This window comes from Taeniopygia guttata, chromosome Z (genome assembly GCF_048771995.1).
Source record: "Taeniopygia guttata chromosome Z, bTaeGut7.mat, whole genome shotgun sequence".
NCBI classification, from domain to species: domain Eukaryota; kingdom Metazoa; phylum Chordata; class Aves; order Passeriformes; family Estrildidae; genus Taeniopygia; species Taeniopygia guttata.
Window position 1 is genome coordinate 65,646,625 of NC_133063.1, and position 21,784 is coordinate 65,668,408.

At 39.1% G+C, this 21,784-nt stretch overlaps 1 protein-coding gene across 10 annotated transcripts in view; it reads right to left on the bottom strand.

Moving 5' to 3' along the window:
- IQGAP2 (IQ motif containing GTPase activating protein 2) overlaps positions 1 to 21,784 on the bottom strand; it is a 123,890-nt gene that overhangs the window by 4,998 nt on the left and 97,108 nt on the right. For all 10 annotated transcript variants that reach the window (XM_041711102.2, XM_041711099.2, XM_041711097.2 and 7 more), the window contains 17 exons: positions 19,288 to 19,449; positions 17,969 to 18,111; positions 16,856 to 17,026; positions 14,066 to 14,149; positions 13,312 to 13,383; positions 13,080 to 13,149; positions 12,567 to 12,775; positions 11,741 to 11,890; positions 10,784 to 10,947; positions 9,918 to 10,142; positions 9,164 to 9,304; positions 8,744 to 8,828; positions 7,129 to 7,361; positions 4,913 to 5,045; positions 3,384 to 3,486; positions 2,359 to 2,500; positions 585 to 672 (listed from right to left, as the gene is read on the bottom strand). In XM_041711102.2, coding sequence (XP_041567036.1) covers positions 585 to 672; positions 2,359 to 2,500; positions 3,384 to 3,486; positions 4,913 to 5,045; positions 7,129 to 7,361; positions 8,744 to 8,828; positions 9,164 to 9,304; positions 9,918 to 10,142; positions 10,784 to 10,947; positions 11,741 to 11,890; positions 12,567 to 12,775; positions 13,080 to 13,149; positions 13,312 to 13,383; positions 14,066 to 14,149; positions 16,856 to 17,026; positions 17,969 to 18,111; positions 19,288 to 19,449 — 2,375 coding nt within the window. The remainder of the gene's footprint in view (positions 1 to 584; positions 673 to 2,358; positions 2,501 to 3,383; positions 3,487 to 4,912; positions 5,046 to 7,128; positions 7,362 to 8,743; positions 8,829 to 9,163; positions 9,305 to 9,917; positions 10,143 to 10,783; positions 10,948 to 11,740; positions 11,891 to 12,566; positions 12,776 to 13,079; positions 13,150 to 13,311; positions 13,384 to 14,065; positions 14,150 to 16,855; positions 17,027 to 17,968; positions 18,112 to 19,287; positions 19,450 to 21,784) is intronic.

The window sequence follows — 21,784 nt, forward strand, 5'->3', positions numbered from 1 at the left end:
ACTAAACTCTGCACATTATTAAGATGCAGTTTTGCATGTCAGTGTCTATGGGAAAGACTTCAACTGTGAGCTCTTCTCACTCAATTCCCGTACCAAGGATAGCAGTCGTTTCCTGAGAATTGCTTGTAGAGATTAAGCAAATAAACTAAAGGGTCAGGCAACTTGAGTTACAATACTGAATTTAATGAGGGGGACAAAAGAAGAGTAGAGAGATTAATCTCAGGCTATTTGTTGTATTATAATATAGGAGAGAAAAGACCATGTTTACAAAAAATATATTAAAAAAAAAATATTCTAGTCATATTCTAGTGATTCCAATACAGCAAGAAGAAATATTTTAGTCTAATCTAGCTCACAGCTCACATTTTGTTTCTCTCTGAAGCTATTTCAAATTATGCAGCAAAAAAAAACCCAACTATACAAGTCTCATATTTTGAAGACTCTAGATCTGAATAGTCTAAAACCACCAACAGACAATTTCATTATTGGAATGTGATGGAGAAAGCTGTCAGAGGTCTATTAAGGCTTTCAAATAGCTGTAAAAAAATACTTCCTTCCCTATTCAGGCCCAGTATAACACTTACCTGTTGTGCAGTGGCTGGTGTTTCTAATATTTCTGAGAGCGTATCCCCTGGTTGTGTTCGTATCACATCCACAATGAGTCTTTTGGTCCTTTTAAAAGGATATATGGATATTACAAAAGAGTTATCACTTGTACATGCAACTTTTTCAACCATAAAAGTAGTAAACTCCCCCTTTGTTATGGATTATTGGTACAATTCGCTTTCTAGCTTTTTATGTTTCACAGCTTCCTTTAACAGCTTTAAGACTAAGTATCTGATTTCTACATAGTCTGAATAGAGAAATACATGTAAGCTTCCCTCCACTTATTTTAGAAAACTAGCACAGTAAAACAGTTACTGTTAATAAAATACAAGCAACAACTCACATGTGGATTTTAATTGTGATCATGACAAAACAGTAGACAGAAATATAACATTTGAAAAGCCTGAGCTACTCATCGTTCCATTAAGGGTCATATTTACTGAATAAAGTTGAAATGTACTCAGAACTGCTAAACTTTGAAGAAACTTTTCATTTGATGCAGTGCATTTACGCAAACCGCTTAAGGACAGATACTTCTCTAGCAACAACAGACAAGAAGCATTTCCTTGCTAAAAAAGGGAAGCTGCTACACCCTGATATGTTAACCAGTTCTTTTCTTGGTTAGAATTTATCTAATTCCTGCTGCCTATTCGTTCATAATACTTCCAAGAACATCCTGCTACAGAATTCTATTAATTTAGAGGACATGAGTACTGAAATAGCTCATTATTCTTAACAATTAACAGAAAATTGAAGATGCAGTTTAAGTTTCCAAGGAAAAATGTCTAAATAATGTCAACATTTCTATGACATAACCTAATAGTTTAAAGTGATAGTCCACTTAGGTACAGTTGCTTCTTCAGAAGTAAAACTTCACACCATTGAACAAATCCAGAATACTTATTTCTGATTAAAGAAAACCCAAACAGCTTAATAGATCAGATTTGAATTATGGCCCATGTCTGTCCTACTAGTTATTTGTGCTGTCTTTCCCTTTTAATATGAACTTTTGCCTTCACACCTATGAGGTACGTATAAGCACAGTAATAGAAGAGAGCAGCATTCTGTTCTCCTCCTTACTCAGATTGCACTAGGATTTTAAGTAGGCCAATCCCTTTTCTGCATACATTGAAATAACATCAAAAGATGGGTGCCAATAATGTGAAACAAAGTGCTGTGATGTAATTCATTTTTACTATAAAGTAGCCTATACTATAAAGTATTCCAGAGTATCCCTGTAGCCATTTTTAAATTTGTTTCTAAGACAGAATAAACACAATTTTCTTTCCTGGATAAAAGCATGCAGCATGCACTATTCCTGCTGAAGTAACAGTTACATTCTTTTCAAATGGCTGATGGAAGGATATCAGGAAAGTGTTTATTTTTGAGTGGGAGGAAAGGACATGGTAATACTGTCTGACCCTTTTCATCAGAAAAGACTGCTTTTCATCTCTGCTTTCCCAAGGCTGTGGCATTTTAAAGCAGAGTGCTTTTACAGCTTCACAAGAAAATGTTTCCTAGATAATGATGCAGTCATGCTCCAAAACACAAATGGCAATATACTTCTTTTTCTGGAAAAACTGACTGTTCTTCTGATTTTTCCAAAAGTTTAAGTAGCACTGAACACAAACTGGCTTTTGACAACTGAATGCACTCAGCACCTCAGAAATGCATTTAGGCAGGGTAAATGTTTAAAAAACAATATTTAAAAACAGACAATAAGCAGAATGTAAGTGCTTGAGCAAAACTTACTTTATCATCAAACTTTTGAGATCCTGATCTTCACCTTCTCGTAATTCATATTTGCATGTTAGAGACAGTGAAATCTCTGTTTTTGCAAGTTGACTCAGTGTACTTTCCCTGTTGGGATCACTGGGATCAACAGCTCCTTCCCCTAAAAGGAAACATATTTTACTCCAAGTGTTCCAATTTTCTCATGACTCAGTACATGAAGCAAACAAGCACCTACATGAATCATGTAAACAATCAGAAATACTAATCTTATTATATTGTGCCTCCACATAGTTCCTCTTAGAAGCAGTCTTTTTTTGGACATTGAACAATCAAAACAATAACTTAGCTATTTATAAGCCCAGTTACAGTATTTTGGAAATTACACCAATCCTTGCTTTTCAGGCTCCTGATGTGCAAAAGACTTCCACGTTGTCTTCTCAAATAATACAAACAATGTAACATCCTTCATTCTAACATGCAGTGATAATGAAGAATGGAAGAGTATCAGCTATGTTAACAGGCTATTCACTTGAATGTTGGTGTTACCCATGACTACTAGCTACTTTCTAAAGACTTTTCTACAATAAATGCAAATTAAGTATCAGTCAAATGCATTACTTTCTAAGAAATTATACAAATTAAAAATTAATTTTTATTTGTATAATTAAGTAGCAAAAGAAAAAAATGTCTGGTTTTAGAATTCTCTGTATAGTTTTTCTAAGTTTCTACCCAACACTAGCAAATCTTAAGACCAGATTGTTAAAAAAAAAAATCACTTTTTTCCTATCTGCACGAGTGGACCATTCAAAATATTAGTAATGTTTGGATTTTGAATCACACATTAAATTTTAGAGTGAATATTGCAGTTAAGAAAAACGTTCAAATATAAGGTGCAATGTTACAGTAAGCATATGGAAAATAATTCTGTAGTAAACAGAGAAACAGAAGCTATTGCTCTGAGAGACACAAGAGCATTTAAGTCAAGTCTCTGTATAATTCTGCCCCTAAAATGAAGTTACCCATAAAGACAAAAAATAGCATACCAAGGAAAGATTCTATATCAGGAACAGGTCCCAGACCTTCCAGCAATTCATTCAGCAGGTCATTAGTCTCAGTGGCAATGGCATCTTGGTGTTCCAAAAGCAGCTATAAACAAATGTGAATGAAATCATCATCCAGAAAAAGCTTTCCTGGTATCTTTATACTTGAAACTAAGTCTGGAAACCAAATGTTGAAAAACAGAGACACAGATCACAGTCGTGATCAGGATTATGGAAGATCTTCCCAAGGCCAGGAAGCACCCTGGATTCTGGGCTAGAGTTTAGAGTTGCCCTTGCTGTAAAAACAGCTTGTCTTGTTCCTCCAGCTATTCTCTCTGGAGTACTAAATATCATGGCTGAGCAGAAGATTTGCAATGAGGATTTAAAAATTCCTAATCGTCACAGAATAAAGGATGATAATCCCAAGCAGAGCATTTTGGTGCTGCATCCTTAACACCCAAAGGAATAAAGATAGTGATCCATAGAAAGACACCTATTTTCTGTATATCCATCCCAGTAGCTTGCAACAGTGTCAGTGATACCTTTTAGAAAGGACTGTATTTTCTAAGTGAGGAACCAGCACTGCAGCACCCACTGCACCTAATAGACATGTTATGCCAGTCACTGGACTCACAAAAAGGACTAATGTTCACATATAACTTCCGGTCATTATCTGCAGGCATAGGTATGTTGCTTCAAAAATTAAAAGAACAGGCACAAAGACAAACCAGAGATTTTCTTTTAGCAGATTAAGTTATTAGTTTTCAGATTATTATTACTTGAATGAAACTAATTTTCAGAGTGGCCTACTGTGAGTTGGCTGTTCTACCTTTTCCGTAGTGTATCTGGCAGTATTCGGGAGAGATTCCTTTGTAGTGTTTGTGGGCTTTTTTTTTTTTTTTTTTTTTCAGGGGAACGTTGTGGGTTTTTTTTTTTTTTGACTTGGGCAGGGGGACACACTGGGGACATATTGCAAGCCAGGAAACAGATGGTGGTATCCCAGTTTTAGGAGGAACATGTGGTAAATATTTAACTTGCACCCTATTAGGTCATACTTCAGACTGCAGTTATTTTGCTCTTTACCCACAGTAAGAACAGGAGTGATACCACAGCATCAATTGTTCTAAATCCAATGTTTTCATCTGCTTCCAACAAGTCACGTGACAGAATGCCAGAGCCACAGCATACAATTTCTATTCCCAAAGGCTTTCCTTCACACTGCTTTCACTTTCTTACCCAAGACAAGTTAGAAATGTTACACGAGACTGGAACATAATTGTTCTTTCCCCTCATCAGAAAGTGTTACACACTAATTATTATTGAAGATGATGCTTGTGCATGAAAGCAGCATTTGCATTTTTCCTAGGAAAAAAAAAATCTAATATTCAGCTTCAGAACATTTCAGAGATGAAGAGAAGAAATTACTTCAAAAATAAGAATGAAAACTAAGCTTTCCCCCAGGAGTGTTAGCTGCAAATATTTGATAATCTGTATGCTATAGTCCATTAACTAGTCTGTTTTGATTGACTTACTGAATGGGTATTAATAATTTCTTCAATGGAGATATATATGACAGGCTTGCTAAGGGTCACCATATCAGAGTATTCATCAATATTGAATTTCTCCTCTGGTTCAGGAACATCACATGCTGCTTGAAAAAAATTCCTAAGAGAAAATGAGAAAGACTTCAATAATTGTCCCTTATAAATTCACTTTATTTAGCCTGTATAAAAAAAAGCCACAGTCATGTCTTTGCCATGCATAATGTTTGTCTTATAACCTCCAATCTACCCTCAATGTTTCAAGGAGGCAATACATCAATACAAGTGATGAAGCCTTCTCTTTCCTGGATAGCTGGTAGAAAACTGTTTTAAAGGGGTTGGGTTTTTTCCACTACTTATTAAACAAGGTAAATTTTAAGGACTTAGAGAAATATCTATTAATGGCCTAGAAATTATAAAAGGATTTCTCTCTTATTTTACGAAGGCACTTTGCAGTATGAGGTGTGCTGAGAAGGAATTGATTGAAATAGATGCACAAAATTCCCATTTGTCTCACAGATGTTTACATTGCCGTTTGGCAGAAAAGGAGCTACTCAAAATGAGAGAAAATGTAGTATTGTTTATAAATATAAGAATCCTGAGAGGAAAAAAATGCAGCATGGTTGAAGTGTTACTTTAATGTGACTAGCATGCACATGGAGTACTGAGACTTGCTTCTTCCCAAAACAACATCTGGTGTCTCACCAAGCTACTGACTTATTCTGGGATGTGCACAGACCACCAAGAACCAGCAAGATCCTCTTGTAGAGAACCATTTTGTTTTCTGAAGTGATAAGACCTGAAGTGCGGCAGCTGGGAAAAACAGTGTTTTAGATTATGCCTATGGGTTTGCTCCAGGAGCCATATTATGCTAGCCCGATGGTGTTGAACAGGCTGCACGTTTCAGGTTCACAGCACCTTTGAAGTATCAGAAAAGAGTAATTAAAAGGAAAAAAGAAGAAAGAAAATGGGCTGAGAATCTTCACTTTGGAGAGGAAAAGCTGGAGACTACACATCACATTGTACAAAATCACAGTGGTATTGCATGAGATATATGCAGAATTCATTAATTAGTCCAAAAAATAATGAAACTGCAGGAAAATTTTAATTCTATGTGACAGGTAGCAAATTTCTAAATATTGCTACAGGAGGAATTGTGAAGGTAGATGATCTCAAAGGCTTAGGAAGGGTGTGGACAAATTTCTGCACAAGTTCATAAATGCAGAGTAAAAGATCTAGGCAGGCTTAATGGCTTTGAGCATAGCTAACATTGCTAATATTGTACCAAAGGGGAACAGGTAGCTAAGGACAGCCACTGTTGCTGTCTAAGAAGGGCTTAGTTAAAGTACAGAGCACAGGCATACAGATATTTAAGTTAGCTTAATTAGGAGAGGGATTCTTCCTTTCATAGCAATCAAGGGCTGACTATAACAGGACTCTTTTGTTATCATTTGTTATTCTTGCTATAACACTTTCTACCTTATAGCTTCTTCATGTTTATGTAATGCCCTTAAATACTTCATTAAAATTACTAAGTTGAATTGTTTCTGTATCCATGGTTGACATGTCTCAAGGAAACCCATTATATGAACAGTGCATTTGCTTTCACAAAAGGGAGACACTAAAGACAGAAATTCTGAGTGCAAGTTTATTGCAAAATTCAACAGTACCATGAAGTAATAGCAATGAATGGGCAGTAACCCCAAAGAACTTGTGTCCCAGAATGTAGCAAAAATATGCAGTTCCCTATGGCTGCAAGATAAACTAATGATATCTGTATAGAATCTGTCAGCAAAGATGAGAGAATAAAAACAAACTCTACTACTTTTTCCTGACAAATATTTTTTTTTCCTCAGACAAAGCATTCAGATCAAGCAGATCTGAAATCAAGATCAATCAAGCAGATCCCAAATCAAGCAGACATTGATTCTTCTGGATAATGAGTTACCTCAGTCTGTTCTCAGTCTGTGCTTGCAGTAAGGAACGACAAGCAAAACAGTAGAGATGATCTCAAATTAATGCATAAGTTGAAATACAACCTGTTACTCCTGCTCCAGCTTCCTTGTCAGTGAGCATTTCTCTTTGCCATATCACTCAACATTTTTAACATTTTGAACAGGAAATTCCTATCAACAAGAGGTCCACCTCCCTTACTCATGCTAGAGGAAAGCTCTTACTCTGTAGGTATTTGTGAGGGCTGTGCATACCTGAACTTCTGGTAGGTCTGTGAGAGGTAAGTGTTCATAGATGACAGATGTTCACTTTCTCCTTCAAAGAGTTTGTTAGAAGCAGCGTGCTGGAGGACTTTGGCCACACAGCCTAGGTTCCTCCTCTGGTCAGGGTGTATCTGGCCCCCAGCTGTTATATCAATTATATCAAAGCCATCAGGAGCAACTATGGCAGGATTCATGTAGCGATAGTACAGAAGGTTGCCAACAACCTAAAAAAATGGAGAAAAAAGTTAAGAGATCTGCCCTTTGCATACTGGAGTGACACCTTACAAAACATGACCAATAATTTCTACTTCTGATTTAGACCATAGGGACTGGTGCTAGAAGAATCCTTAAGACACACATTACCTATGGGGCTAACTGGACGGACCTCTTACATGATACTTCTCCTACAACACCTCTGTGAACATCAGTTATAGACTTTTACCACCACATTTCAATTTGATACTGGCTGTAGTTCAGCTAATGCAAGACATGGAGTTAAACACAAACACAAGTCTTCTAAATTTTGCAAGGTTTCACTCCCAAGGCTCATTCTCTGAAGTCCTGCAGATACTGGCAGCATTTAATGCACTCATTGATAAGGGGACCCTTATCAAAGGGACTGGACTGCAGTGCAGCTCTGTAACTCTAGAGAACAGATTTCCCAAACTGCAGTTACTGTAACTATACTACAGCATCTTCTGAAGATGGCAACTTTAAAGAATTCCTGGTCTCAGAAACAGGCAGGCCTTTGCTTTCTGCAATTTGCTTTAGCTTATATGTATGCACCTGCAGAACTCCCAGCTTACACATTTAAAGGCTTTCAAGTGGGTACTCCATTTGCTTTCCAAGTTTTTTAATAGGCTGAGCAATTTTTTAAATCTGTATCGATGGAGTGATGGACAGTGAAGAATAGGGAAGTTCTGCTAAAATGAAAACCTTGTACTTTTAGAACCATGTAATTAAACACCAATAAAAGGGTCTTTATTGAAGTGCAAAATAGTCTTAATTGGACAGGGTTGTCAGTCTCTCAGCTGTTTGGAAGGCTTATGGAGCAATTCCCCTAATTCCTCTGAAGAGACACTATGGCTGTGGTAGAGTAACAATAGCCATTGTGCCAGTACCATACTTATCACTCACACCTTATTTTTCAGTCTGTACAAATGCCATGTATAATCTAGTCAAACTTTTCTTTTAGAAACCTTCCTCATTCGATTTAAATTACAATTTCTTAACATGTTAACAACTTTAGATAGGGGACCAAAAAAGGACTACAGTGTTCTCCAATGAAAGGATTGGTGATGACAAAGACCTCACTACCAATCCAAGCCCCAGTCAGATAAACTCCAACCTTGTCAGTACAGTTGCTATCCAAAACAGGTTGAGCACCCTCTTCCATAAGAATTGCTGAGCACCCAGATTAACATACCTACATTGTGGCAACAGAATTATCTTCTCCCCCTCCTCAGCCCCTTTGCAACTCAATAAGAAGTGCCAAATTCCTTCAATAAATGCTGCTTTCCCAGTTCCTTAGAATATCTATTGTTAATAAAAATCCACTTTGGCATTAAAACAACAAGCTGCTGACAGTATGCCCTAGGAAGTTTACCTTTAATAGTTCATCTTCAGTTGCATCCGGGAATTTATCATGGAGAGAGCTCTTCAGAACTTTGGCTATGTATCTCATTCCATAACTACATGTAGAACAGATGAAAAGGCAAAATATTGGAAAATACTTAGATGAAACAGAAAGCAATCATTCTAGTCAGCTTTTAAAAAGTTACTGGCTTTTTGCACACTCCCTTGACACACAAGAATGAGTTGATAATGGAAAACACAAAACGTTTCAAGTACAGGGAGAGGCTTGCCAGGCTGCTAAAGCAGGCAGAGAAACCACTCCCTCTACCGGGCATCTCATCCGAGAGGAAGTATCGCAAGCCTTTGAAAGCATGGAAAGGATTTGAAAGGATCTCCATCACAGAGAATTGCATGTGTACTGCCGCTTGGAGAGTCCTAACACAACACTTACGGCAACATATTGAGAGAAGAGAATATGGATGTGAGAACTTTGTCAGTTACTGCTCGCAAACTCTGAATAGATGATTCCAGTTTATTGACTACTTCTGCATGTGTCAGTGCTTGTTCTGTGGTCACGTCATATGGCAGTTTGCTGCAAAGCAAAAAAATAAACATGAAACCAGGTTAAAAAAGTATTTTATTCTCAAATGTATTTATTTGCATAAGGGCCATCAGTCAACAAATACCTGACAAACACAACTGAAGCTGGATTTTATTACTAAAAGTCTTAGATGCTTTGGCTTCCTTTTTCCAAATTACTGGTAAGTAGTTTGCTTAGTTGGGAGTGCACATGTTATCATGTACCTTCCCTTAATAACAAAAGTAGAATACAAATATAAAGCATGCATCTCCACATCCCTATCCCAGCATAATTCATCAAAAGCCTGGGACACTACTAACATGCTGTTAGTAAAAAAACTTGAGAAAAAGACTTAAGTTGTTCCATGGCATAATCTATTACATCTACAAAGATTCAGTAATTGGCTTTGGAAGGTCATGACAATTAAAGTGATCCTTTCGTTTTTCAGGACAAGTTAAAGCACCTGTTTGTCAAGCATCTCTCCCCAAAAATCTTTCTGGTGGAAGAAGAATGGGAAGGGGTGCATGAGCGTGAGTACAGGACGATTTGTCAGAGAAAGAATAGGAAAGCAGAACTGAGGGATTCCTCATGTGTATGTTACAATATGTGCAGCTTCCTCACTCACCTGGCCTCACCAGTCTGCATTTCTAGCTGGTTTACCCATGCCTTGTAAACATCCACAGGACTAGTGTTGATGATGAGAGATTTGTCCTCCATGATCTCTTTCACCACCGGGCCCAGGAGCTGGCGCAGAGTGGTCTGTCCACGAGCGCCTCGGCTGAAGCTGACCACCATCTTAATGACCGTGGGGTTTCCAGTAACAATATCCTGGATCTGGTCTACCTTAGAGCTGTACCAGGAACAGAAGGGTTCTGAATTATATGTGCAGTTATCCATATTTTCAAATCCCACACTTTTAAAACTAATCTATTTTTATGTTGAAACCTCTTTATATAGCCTATTTCTAAAGTTTTTTATATGCAATAAGGTGGTGTATGGAGGCTGCCATCTGAATTCTACATGTGTTATAGTTATGTCCCGGAACACAGCATAGTCCATGGCAGCTAATTTATACCTGATTCAGACCCAAATACCTGTTCAGCCAGTATCTGTTAAAGGCATAAAATAACATTTCATTATTTCAGGATAAGCCACTAATCTTCACTTACAGAACATAAGATTACATAAAGATAATACTTTTTCTACCCTTACATATGCAAGCACAAACCAAGCCCTAGCATCTTTTTACAAGTCGTTTTTTCAAAGAGGAATATGGTCTGCCATAGAAAGGTTTTTTTCCCTTGAATCAGCAATCACTTAATTTTAAGAGTAACACCCAGAAAACAAAGTTCTCCTGTAATAAAATTATATGTGTAATTTTATGGTAGTTTAAAGGTTTAAAGATTAACCACCAATTTCCTTTAAGCATGAAGCATTCATTGAACTGTCTAAACCACAAACTGGCTGAATACTTTCTGTGTTTGCACATACGTTATCTCCTCTTCTAGAGCAGTTTTGAAGAGTTTGAGAAGCAGGTATTCTTCCCGTTGATTTGAGGCATAGTTGTACAGAGTGAAGATGACTGTATCCATAAACTTTGTTGATTTGTTTTGTGGCATCTGGAAAATCAGCTTTGCCAGATATGTGGGATTAGTCTACAAAGAAAAAAAAAAAAAAAAAAAAAAAAAAAGACTTGTATATGATTGTCCAGGACAAACTCTCCCCAGCTGGAGGGCAGCTCTCTACATTTGTTCACGCCTAGAGCAGTTATGTTGACTCAAACATATGTCACTTTTCCATGTATCTTTTACTTTTCTGCAAATCCTAGTACATAAGAAACCCCAAACTGCACAATCTGTGAGAAGCTCCATTAAGGATTTTATTTGCAGTTTCTGCATAGTATTTCTCTGCACCTGGTCTATGTATTTGATGACAACTAGAATTTACCATATGACAATAGCTATCTACCAAGAAAACTTCGCACACGACATGTCTACTTTGGAGGGTGTCTGCCCTGGGAGGATGTAAAATTCTTCTAAAAAACATGTCAGTGAGATCAGAAAAAAAAAGCACAAGAACAGATGCGTTGTATTCTGTGAACTGCATTGCAGACAACTTTCCTTCTACCATGTGCAATGTACACCATCAGTGACAGTAATTTACGCGGACTACACTGAGGTAAACGTTTCTTTTCAGGCAAAATATTCTGTATAGACAGAAGTATGCAAGCAAAAACCAGCCATATTTGCTGCACACTTTAAAACCAACAAGGATCTTCTCAATTACAGGAAGTACTGGAAACTGATCATAGTGTCTGCTGCAGTCTGCATGTTATTTGGAAATATTTTCATAATCATTACTACAATAATTAAAAAAAAAGTAGTACAATATATTTCTAGTTTTTCTTCAAAAAAATGCTGCTGTATTAATTTTTGCAATAAAATTTACCTGTAGAAGATAGAATAAGTGTTGATAAGCCTCCAGTTTTTTTCTTCTCTCTTTACTCAAACCTTTGATGCCCTGTTTGTCAACCATAACCATCTCTTTCAGTTGACTTTTGCTCTTTTTGTTAAGTTTCTTACTGTGCAGTACCACGTCCTGCAGAAAGATGGCCAAAACTCCGGATTATATATTGACAAAACAGGCAGATTGCAAAAATGAACATATTCACAACTATGTTAAATGCAGTATTACTCCAAGTACCTTAATTAGCAACTTCGTAAATTTTGCTGTGCTATTCTCTACCCAGTTTTTTAACATCTTTATCTTTCACCCATATTGCTTGCTTACAATGATTGTATGAGGTCTGATCTTCTATACAGGAGATCCTATAATTCATGATTAATTAGCATTGAACAAGCTGTTCAATATGATCAGGAGTCTACTCTAACACAGAAAAGATGTAAAAAGATTTTAAATCTGCCAAGTAATTACTATTGTCCACAACAGGTGGACATTCAACGCAGGACAACAGAACAACATCTAGCACAAGGCAGAAACATGTGAAGATATTACTTAATTTGCTAGGAGTATTTTGACTAATTGAGGGTGACTGAGCACTCGTACAGGTTGCTCAGATTGTTGGAGATAATCAGCCATCTGGACATGGTCCTGGGCAACCTGCTCTGGGTGTCCCTGCTTGTGTAGTGGGTTTGGACCAGATGACCTCCAGAGATCCCTTCCAGCCTCAGCTGATTGTGTAACCCTGAGTCCCTTCAACAAGGGGAAGTGCTCAGTGCATGCTACCAAGGGAGCCTGAACAGATCGCACTGACCTGAAGAGTGATTCTGTTTTTTACCAGCAGTCCAATCTTTATATCCATTAGGTTCAAATCCTTCTCCAGCTGTTGATTGGATCGAATTTTTGTAACCACTTCCTCCCTTAACCTTGTTACTTCCAGTTCTTCTTGAAAGTCTAAGTCACTTTGGTCCAAGAGGTAGGCAAATTTGCGCAGAACAGTCAAGGGTGGATTTTCAGCACCAACTACAGTTTGGAAAATAGGCTTGTTAGTTGACATAAGACTGAACACCCCTAAAGCCCTCAGGAAAATGATCACTATGCAGAAAATTTGAAGTTTATGGCAGTTAGCAATATTTTTTTCACACTTTAAAAGTACAGCTATGCAAAATAGTTTCAGCTGAAGAACAATTGTGTTACAGACACTTGCACCCACTTTTGAAGTTAAATAAGAGATTGAGAAATCTCATGTGAAACTTATAAAAAACCCTGACAAAAAACAGTAACATACTTGTCCCCAGACATACAACATCCAAATGTTACTACTTACTTAGTGTTCTGTAGTCCTCCCTGGCCTTGTTTGCTCTAAGAAATGCTTGTATCTTCACAATTTGGTCATTCTGAAGGGGATCAAGATTAAGCAAAATAATTAATTGTGATGCACTTCTGCTCAGAAACATACTTCAAAATTTGCACCCTCTTTCCTGTTTCCCAAAACTGCTCCTGCAATCATATTATCTTGCTTCAATGCTTTATGTTCAAAATGGAGAAAAATTACTTACATGATCCTTGAAGTATTGTAGGCGGTTCCTGTAAGCTCTCCTTGCTAGCCACATTTTGACCCATGACTGAATCTGAAAATTAAATAAAAATTTTTAAAAAGTTAAGGGACACTGCACAAACTTTTGTGTGTGTATTTATATTAACTTTTGAATATCTGCTTCTGCAGGCATCCTGTTCCTGTGTGCTCAGGGTCATAGATGACTGTACCACCAGGCTCCTTCTGGCCAGTGACCAGATAAGGGGGTTCCCATTAAGCCACTAAATCAAGCTGAGTTCAAGTTTCTACCACCTTGGAAATAATTTATACCTTCAGGTTTCAGGTCTAAATTCTAAACCAATCTCCCTCAAAAACAGGAGAGCCTGTCACGATATTCCATCTGTGATCTACAATCCAATTGTGACATACTGCTCCCATTAGCATCTCAGAAAAGTGAGCACTTCTCAGAGAGAGAGATTTGACAGCTTTTAAGGAAATAATAGACTGCCATCCCAAATGTTTTCTAGTTCAGTGTTGGAAAGAGACATGTAAGGAAATCTCTTTCAAGAGCCCCTCAAGTTCTGCAAAGCCTGTTAGAAATCAAACACAGAGCTTTCAAGAAGCAATTTGCTTAACCTATCAGTTAAACAACTTTGAATACCATGCACATTTCTGGAAAACCTCCAGCCTGTGCTCCTCGTCTCTGATTCCCAGGTGGTGATGGACTATGTCAAGGGTTAAAACATACTTGGCCCAAAATCATTGGGTGTTCTTACCTTAACAATAGCAGCAACATTGCCTTGAAGCACCTTTAATCTGTCAACATAGCTTTTCCTTTGTTTGAATCCTTTCCAGAAAGCCTATTTTAGAGAAGGCAGGAGACCGTTATCCCTAGTAAGAAACTAGTATTTGTTAAAGCTACATAACACACTAAAATCATTAACAGTGTTTATCTTTTATAAAAAAGTCTGCCATTGTGATAAAGAGATAACTAAGGTATAAGTAAGATTGCCTCTATTTTTCATGGTGCCTTCATACACATCATATTAATTTTGACCAATCTCAGCACACTTTATTGTCCAGTGCTATTTCCTTCACCCTCCTGAATTCATCCTTACTCTTATCACCAGTACACCCACATCCTTAGCATCCCAGTCAGTGGCTTCATCCCACAAGTGACTTCCAGCTCTTGCCCATTACTTAGCCTCATCTCCCATCCCTGGAAGGGCAATAGAGTGTGTCATCCATCCAGAGATGGGGACCATCTCTGTCCATGTGGATAACAAGAGGATGATCAGAGTAGTCACCATGGGTTTGTAAAGTAAGCTTGTAAGGGTAAGGGGAGAGCAGTGGATATTGTCTACTTGATATTAGTAGGGATTTCAACACTGTCTCTTAACAACGTCCTCACAGACAAACTCAGGGATGTGGGCTGGATGAACAGACAGTGAGGTGGATCAAGAACTGGCTGAACAACAGATCCCAGAGGGTTACAATCAGTGTCACAGGGTCTAGCTGGAGGCCTGTCCCTAGTAGTGTCCCTCTAGTGTACTGTTCAACTTATTCATCCCTGGCCTGGATGAGGGGGCAGATGCCTCCACAGCAAATTCAGAGGACACAAAGCTGGGCAGAGTGGCTGACAACCTGGAGTACTGTGCCCTTCAGAAGGACCTTGACAGGCTGGAGAGATGGACAAAGAACCATCTGAAATTCCGCAAAATCAAATGCAGAGTCCTGCACCTGGGGAGGAACAACCCCAGGCACCAGCACAGCCTGGGGCTGACCTGCTGGGGAGCAGCACTGTGGAGAAGGACCTGGGGGTCCTGGTGGACAAAAGCTGTCCATGGGCCAGCAGCGTGTCCTGGGGGCCAAAAAGGTCAGTGCTGTCTGGGGGGCACTGGGAAGGGCATTGCCAGCAGGTGGAGGAAGGTGATCCTGCCCCTCTTCTCAGCCCTGGTGAAGCCTCACCTGGAGTGCTGTGTCCAGTTCTGGGCTCCTCAGGACAACAGAGACATGGAGCACCTGGAGTGGGTTCAGTGGCATCTATAAAGATGATGAGGGATTTGGAGCATCTCCCTTGCAAGGAAAGGAAGAGGGAGCTGGGCTTGTTTAGCCTTAAGATGAAATGACTGAGATGGGACCTCATCAATGTCTATGATTATCTGAAGGTAGAGTATCAAGAGGGCAGATCAGGCTCTTTTCAGTAGTGCTGAGCAAAAAGGACAAGAGGCAATGGGCAGACACTGATGCACAATAAGTTCCACCTGAATATGGGGAAAGAACTTCTTTACTGTATGGGTGACCCTGCACCAGAACAGACTGACCACAGAAGTTGTGGAGCCTTTGGGGGTGTTCCAGAACCCTGTGGATGCAAACCTGTGCCATGTGCTCTGGGATAACCCTGCTTGAAAAGTGAGTTTAGACCCAATGACCTGCAGTGGTCTCTACCAGCTCTACTCATTCTGTCACTCTGTTGCCTCCAGAAGTTGTCCCTTACCTATCTGGACCCCCATTTCATGCCTTGGCCTCTTTTCCAAGTTAATTCCTTCAGCTGACTGTGTTTGCTAGCTCAGAAACAAACACTTATCAAGGAACTCAGTGACAGGGATAACAGACAGTTTTACTGCTGCTTTTGCCTATCATCTCTATCAGCCAGTGACACTTGTCCTCTGTTGTCTTTCCACAAGTAATTTCTACTTTAATGCCAGTAGAAAGAAAGCAGAGAATTTTATTTACCTACATTTATCCTTATTTTGAACCTATTCACACAGACTTTGAATTTCTCAAAGTATAATTCTTTACTGGGCTCAGACACCATGCTGGAAAAATGAAGAGTCAATCCCAAAAACAACTACTAGTGGTAAAGATATTTGTCATAATGAATTGTTAAACATAGTTACAGTAGATTAGAAAAATTCTCTTGTGTATTTTTGCTTTTTTTTTTCTTGAGTGAGTGGGTGGTGGAATGAATTGCTCCTAATAGGAGCTGGGTATTTCACCATTTAAAACCAGTGTGCATGCCTCTGTCAGTGTTTGCACCCTCAGCAGAACATTTCCTTTTGGAGTTCAGCAAACTGGAAACATCCAAGAAATACTGCCAAAGAACACCAGGCCAGCTGCCACTCCCTGTCGAACTCTGACTTCATGGAGCAGAAACAAATCACTTCCAACTAGGAATAATCTAGTAAGGAATGTATTGCTTAAGTCATGCTTTACCAATGAATTTTTATTTCAATACTTAGCAAATACCTTCTGGTCTTGTACTGTGCATAGTTAGGCACACCACAAAAAAAATCTGAGCATGTCAGAACAAAGCCAGGCTTGTGCATTAATGAGCTTTTCCCAAGTAACTTTCACTGGAAGTGGATGCGATAGATTCTTTTAAAATTGGATAATTGCTATGTGAAAGCACATGTATTTGCAGATGTAGAATTTTAAACTTCTGCTGCTGAAAACAGGGAGACAGATCTGTTTGAGATTTTTAATCAGGGTAGTAATCAGTCACATCACCTGCTACATGCCAAAAGCAGCCCAAGCCACATTAACTTCTTGTTCCAGAACAGTACCTGTATTTTGATGGCAGACGGTTCCTGGTTTTGAAGATAGGCTTTTCTTTCCTGATAGTTTTTTCTGACTAAGAATCCCCTTGCTCGGGCTTGCAGCCCAACAATAAGATTTTCATTAGCAAGCCACAGCTGCTCTCGATTGTAATCTGCTGTAACTTGCCCAGCAATGTTCTGTTAAGAGATGACGGGAAAAGGTCATTTAAAAGACAAAACCATCCTGGAATTTGTACTATGTTCTCTCCATCCCTGCAGTTTATGCTCACCCTATCCAAGTCCCTCTGATTTACCCCTGCATTTTAAACACAAAGAAGATAGAGCTATGTTGTTACTGCTGAACCCTACATGACGGGCAGCCAAACTGCTTTCAAGCTTCAGTCATTCAAGGGGGTATAGTATTCTTCTATACATTAGCAGCATTCTGCTTTCCTAATACAAGTGTCTTGTACAACTCAGACATCTATAAATACTAACTGAAGCAGCAAGTTCTCTGTTGAGGACACTCAAGTACTGCTGCATGCAGAATTTCAGAAGGACTTACACTGACTTGAGCTCTTCGTGTAGAGGAGTAAAAGTGTAACTTAGGTGAGCTGCATCAGAATATAGAAGAACAAATTATCCACAGGCTTGTGTGATCTGCTTTGTTCTACTTCACACTAGTGCAAAACCTCTACAGTAAGGGAGCTAAATAGCATGCTTATGCTCTTGAATCTGGAGACACAAGAATACTGTCGGAGGGTTAGATGTAAACAGAAAATGGTGATCCCACCTGCTCACAAACACCTCATGAAATTATTTGTTATAGGCCAATGCAAAGTCCTATAAAAGGATGTGGAAGCAATCAGACTTTATTTCATTAATGTCTGCTGATGTTCATTAAAAGAAATGCTGTAACTTCCAGTAAGAAAATCCCTAAATCATTGCCTGACATTAGACAGGAGACTGTGTTGCCTATCATTGTCTGCTTAGACTTAAGTTGCTGCTCTTGTCAGAAGCAGATACTGATAAAGTGACCTTCAGTTTCACCCACCACAGCCTCTTGATAATTTCATGTCTCACACTCTCTCAAATGTTTATGTTGCTTTTGCAATAAAAACCAATGTTTTAGCGACCTACCTGGATTTCTTCACTGGTTAACCATGAAGTTTTTGGTACAACTCCTTTGGGGGCAACACAGGTACCTTCCTCAGTTTCCACATTGTAATAGTAATCATACATGGCTTTCATTACAAGTTTAATCCATGGACTTTCACTAGAACCTAAAAGCAGTTCATACCATTAATGCACATTTGTGTTCTGTTTCACTTATAAATTACAGCTCTTCCTACTCATTTCCCCTCCCTGTACTTGCTGTGAAGCCCTTTGACACACAAAATCTCTATATATCGTTGGCCTTTTTGTAGCAAGGATTTTCAGAATACCCACTAAGTGGATGAGGGTCATTCCTCTAAGAACAAAATGGTGATAAGCTTAGTGAAAAAGCTACAAGGCTGGTGCAGATCCACTGCCAGCTTCTCCAAACCCTCATGTGTCAAATTAGTGCTCCTGAAACAGTGTGTCATCACTCATAAGTGAAACAGATTGTGTTTATAAAAAATATTTTTCTTGTCTTCTGCCCAAATTCTGGACTTACTGACTCTTACCTCACACACAACATTTCCTATATCCACATCATTTTCTTGCTTATTACTTTAGTAAATCAGTCTGCATTCTGACAGACAGGAAAAAACTCATTTCCTCATGGACAAAAGGCCCCAGGACAAAACTAGTAAGGCCTTTAAGATACTCATGTTGCAAGGTGAAACATGCCCATCTACTGTAGGAATGGGTACTACTACACTGACAGTAACTTTTTTTGCAACCATTAGCTAACCTTGGCTGCTGTTAGTTATGACCAGCTTTTGCAGCTCTAACATGATAAAAAACCCCATCATCTGCTAAGAACAGATTATAGCCCCAGCTTTTGCTGGTAACTGCTGCTCTGGCAAAGCACAGGAACCGTAACTGGGCTGTGAACACTGTCAGATACTGGCTTGATCTTTGACAGTAATCTGTAGGACTGATGTGTGCATCTCTGCACCTGCTAATATGACAAAAATTGTCAGCAAGTAATAGAGTTTTCTGATAGAATGAACTAATCTATTGACAGTCACAGAGAAGCTGCCCTAATTTCACCCAGAGGCAGGTTTGAGACTCCAGAAAGTCCCAGCTAGATTCTGGAAAACACAACTTGCTTCTCAGCATGTACTGTGGTCTGCATTATGTGCACGACAGTACAATGTCATGTAAAATGCACTTGGGAAAGTGTAACATTTGTCAAAAGATTTTAAAGCAGCAACTGTTTCCCTCAATTTACAGCTCCTTCCTGTTCTAGCTGTCTGGTTGCCTTAGTGACATAGACATGTGAAACTGTCCCGTTTTAGGAAGTTTTTTACCTTCCGTAGTTTTCCTGTTCTTGGCTTCAGAGAGGTTCCTGAAGTAGGCTTCAGCACATTCAGCAATGACTCGTAATCCAAACCTTGACTGTAGTATCATTGGGACTGGCTGTGAATCACCTTTCTCCAAGCTCTTATTAATCATTGAAATTCCAACAGCCACTAGTATGAAAAAATAACATAGAAAATTTAAGTGTCTTATACTCTGTATGCCCATAACTCTAGCCTCCAGAGACTTTGAAAATAGACTTCTATGACTGGCACACACAGACAACATGGCATACAAGGCAATTTAGTGCTTTACCCATTTTCAACCTCCTTCATACAAGTATTTTGGAGAACAGCAAGCATGTTAGGTGGAAAGTGTGTGCTCCACCGGGGCTTGGATGCAGCCACAGCACCACTGAGAGCTGTCCGAGGGCAGAGCTGCTCCCCATCAAATGACATATCAGGTGAAGTGGGGCAGGGGTTGAGGATGGCAAGTACCCACACACTCAGCCTGCCCTAACAGACAGGCTGATCACTTGAGAGCCTTCTAGAGGTACATGAAGTAATTTGGTTACAAGCTGTAAACATTAACATTCACTTGTATCATACAAAATGGGAATTAAAATGGATTGCCTTGAGTAAATTTTTGCAGCAACCTACTCAGCATCCTGAAGCAGCCCTTTCTTGACCTTGCCTCTTAAGTTAATTCATGGCCTTGAATTTGCCAGAGATGCAGTTTTTGCTTTCAGAACGTATAAAAGCACCTTGAGAGAGGTGATGCTGTCAAGCATGTGCAGCTTTGATGTTACATGGCATTGCTCATACTCTAATTCAGGACTTCCTCACGCAGATCCCACCATCACTGAGAGAACAGATTCCACAACACCTGGCAGCATACATGTGAAAGCATGTGCCACTTCAAAAGTACCTTACCCACTAGATGTTTAGGCTGCTTTAGAAATCACTGCTCTGGTCTTTAAAGGTGTTCCTTCACATCTACATTCAAGATCCATGCACAGAGGAACAAGTGAATAGAGCTAGAACACCCATTCTGTGCTTTGAAACAGACCTCTGCCCAGCACACATTCTACCATTGCTGTGGCACTGTGATATCCAGGCATCTGACCTCAGCAGCATGGAAGCAGAAAAAACTGGGAAGCCACACATTACATCTGGCTGCTGCTGGCCCCAGACTCACACACAGTCCCATGTGCCTCATCAACTCTGTTCAGCAGTGTTTGAATGCTTTTCTTCCTCCTTTTCATCATGTTAAGGGTGCTGGAAGATATTTTTATAAAGACAAAAGAAAACACAACTTAAGCTAAGATTAATTTATGTAGGTCCACTGTCATCTGGCTTTTCCTCATATTTTAATTAATTATGCCTGTATTTTTGAAGAAAAATATAAGAAAAGTGCTTATCAGGGGAAAAGCTCAACTCGGCAGAAATTATTCCTTTCATTTTAAATGCTAGCAATTAATACTGTGGCTGTTGCTCTAGAGAAAGGCCATTTGGACCCTGAAAAATCATAAGATAACTGAGGGTTAGCCATCCTCCTCAACTGCCAGAAAACTGTCAGCTCCAGTCTGCTTCTCCAGCAGTTAGGATGCCAATACCAGATCAACACTGCAAAGGGCTTTTCTCCACACACATCCTCCCTTTTAAACAGCTGTGATATACAAAAACACAGTTGTCTGGTGTGATAAGCCTGAACTCTCAATAAGGCCAAAGATCAGCTTTTTCCTATAACTTGGACTGCCTCGGGACACAGACTTCCTGCTCTGACAGACTCTTCCTGTGCAAGACTGAAGTCAGTGCTCAAATCTACTCCTGAAGGTTATACAGCTGATATTTGGCTGATCTCTTTTTGTCCTTCACTTAGATAAGGAGTACAATGGTTGAACTCATTAAAGAAGTGAAGCAAGGTGATGCAAAACAAAGAGCAAGCACCACAATGGGTTAGGAAATGCAGCAGCACTTACTGAACACTTCTTCCTAAATACAGGTAGAAGATAGAGTCCTTTACTGACGACTTTAGGGCTGACTATAAAAGCCTTTCAAAATTTTAATAGTGTACAATTTAGTATTCATATAAGGCATAAAAGTTAGTTTGGAAGTGATCAAGACTGTTTCAGTACCACTGCCAGTATCTTCTCTTATTTTACGGCTTATTTTATTGCCATTACTGCAGCAATCTCAAAACCACATTTTGAACTGAAAAATACATCTTTGACTACCTTGTGAAAGTTTTGGAGTTGTTTGCCTTTCAAAAACAGAGCCTGTGTGATAGATCAAATAAAAGTTCCTTTCCAAGTTGTGATCAAGCTGAACTTTAAGTTTAGACTACGTGAACACACACGCAAGCTTCCTGAGACAGGATGTGTTGGTTATAGGAAGTATCAGGTTCTGTGCTGTGGGGAAGTGTTAAATCTCAGGTTTTAGCTGCAAAACCTTACAGCTCTCTAAGAATGTGTTGTGCTGACAGTGCTTCCTTTCAACCCACAGAGCA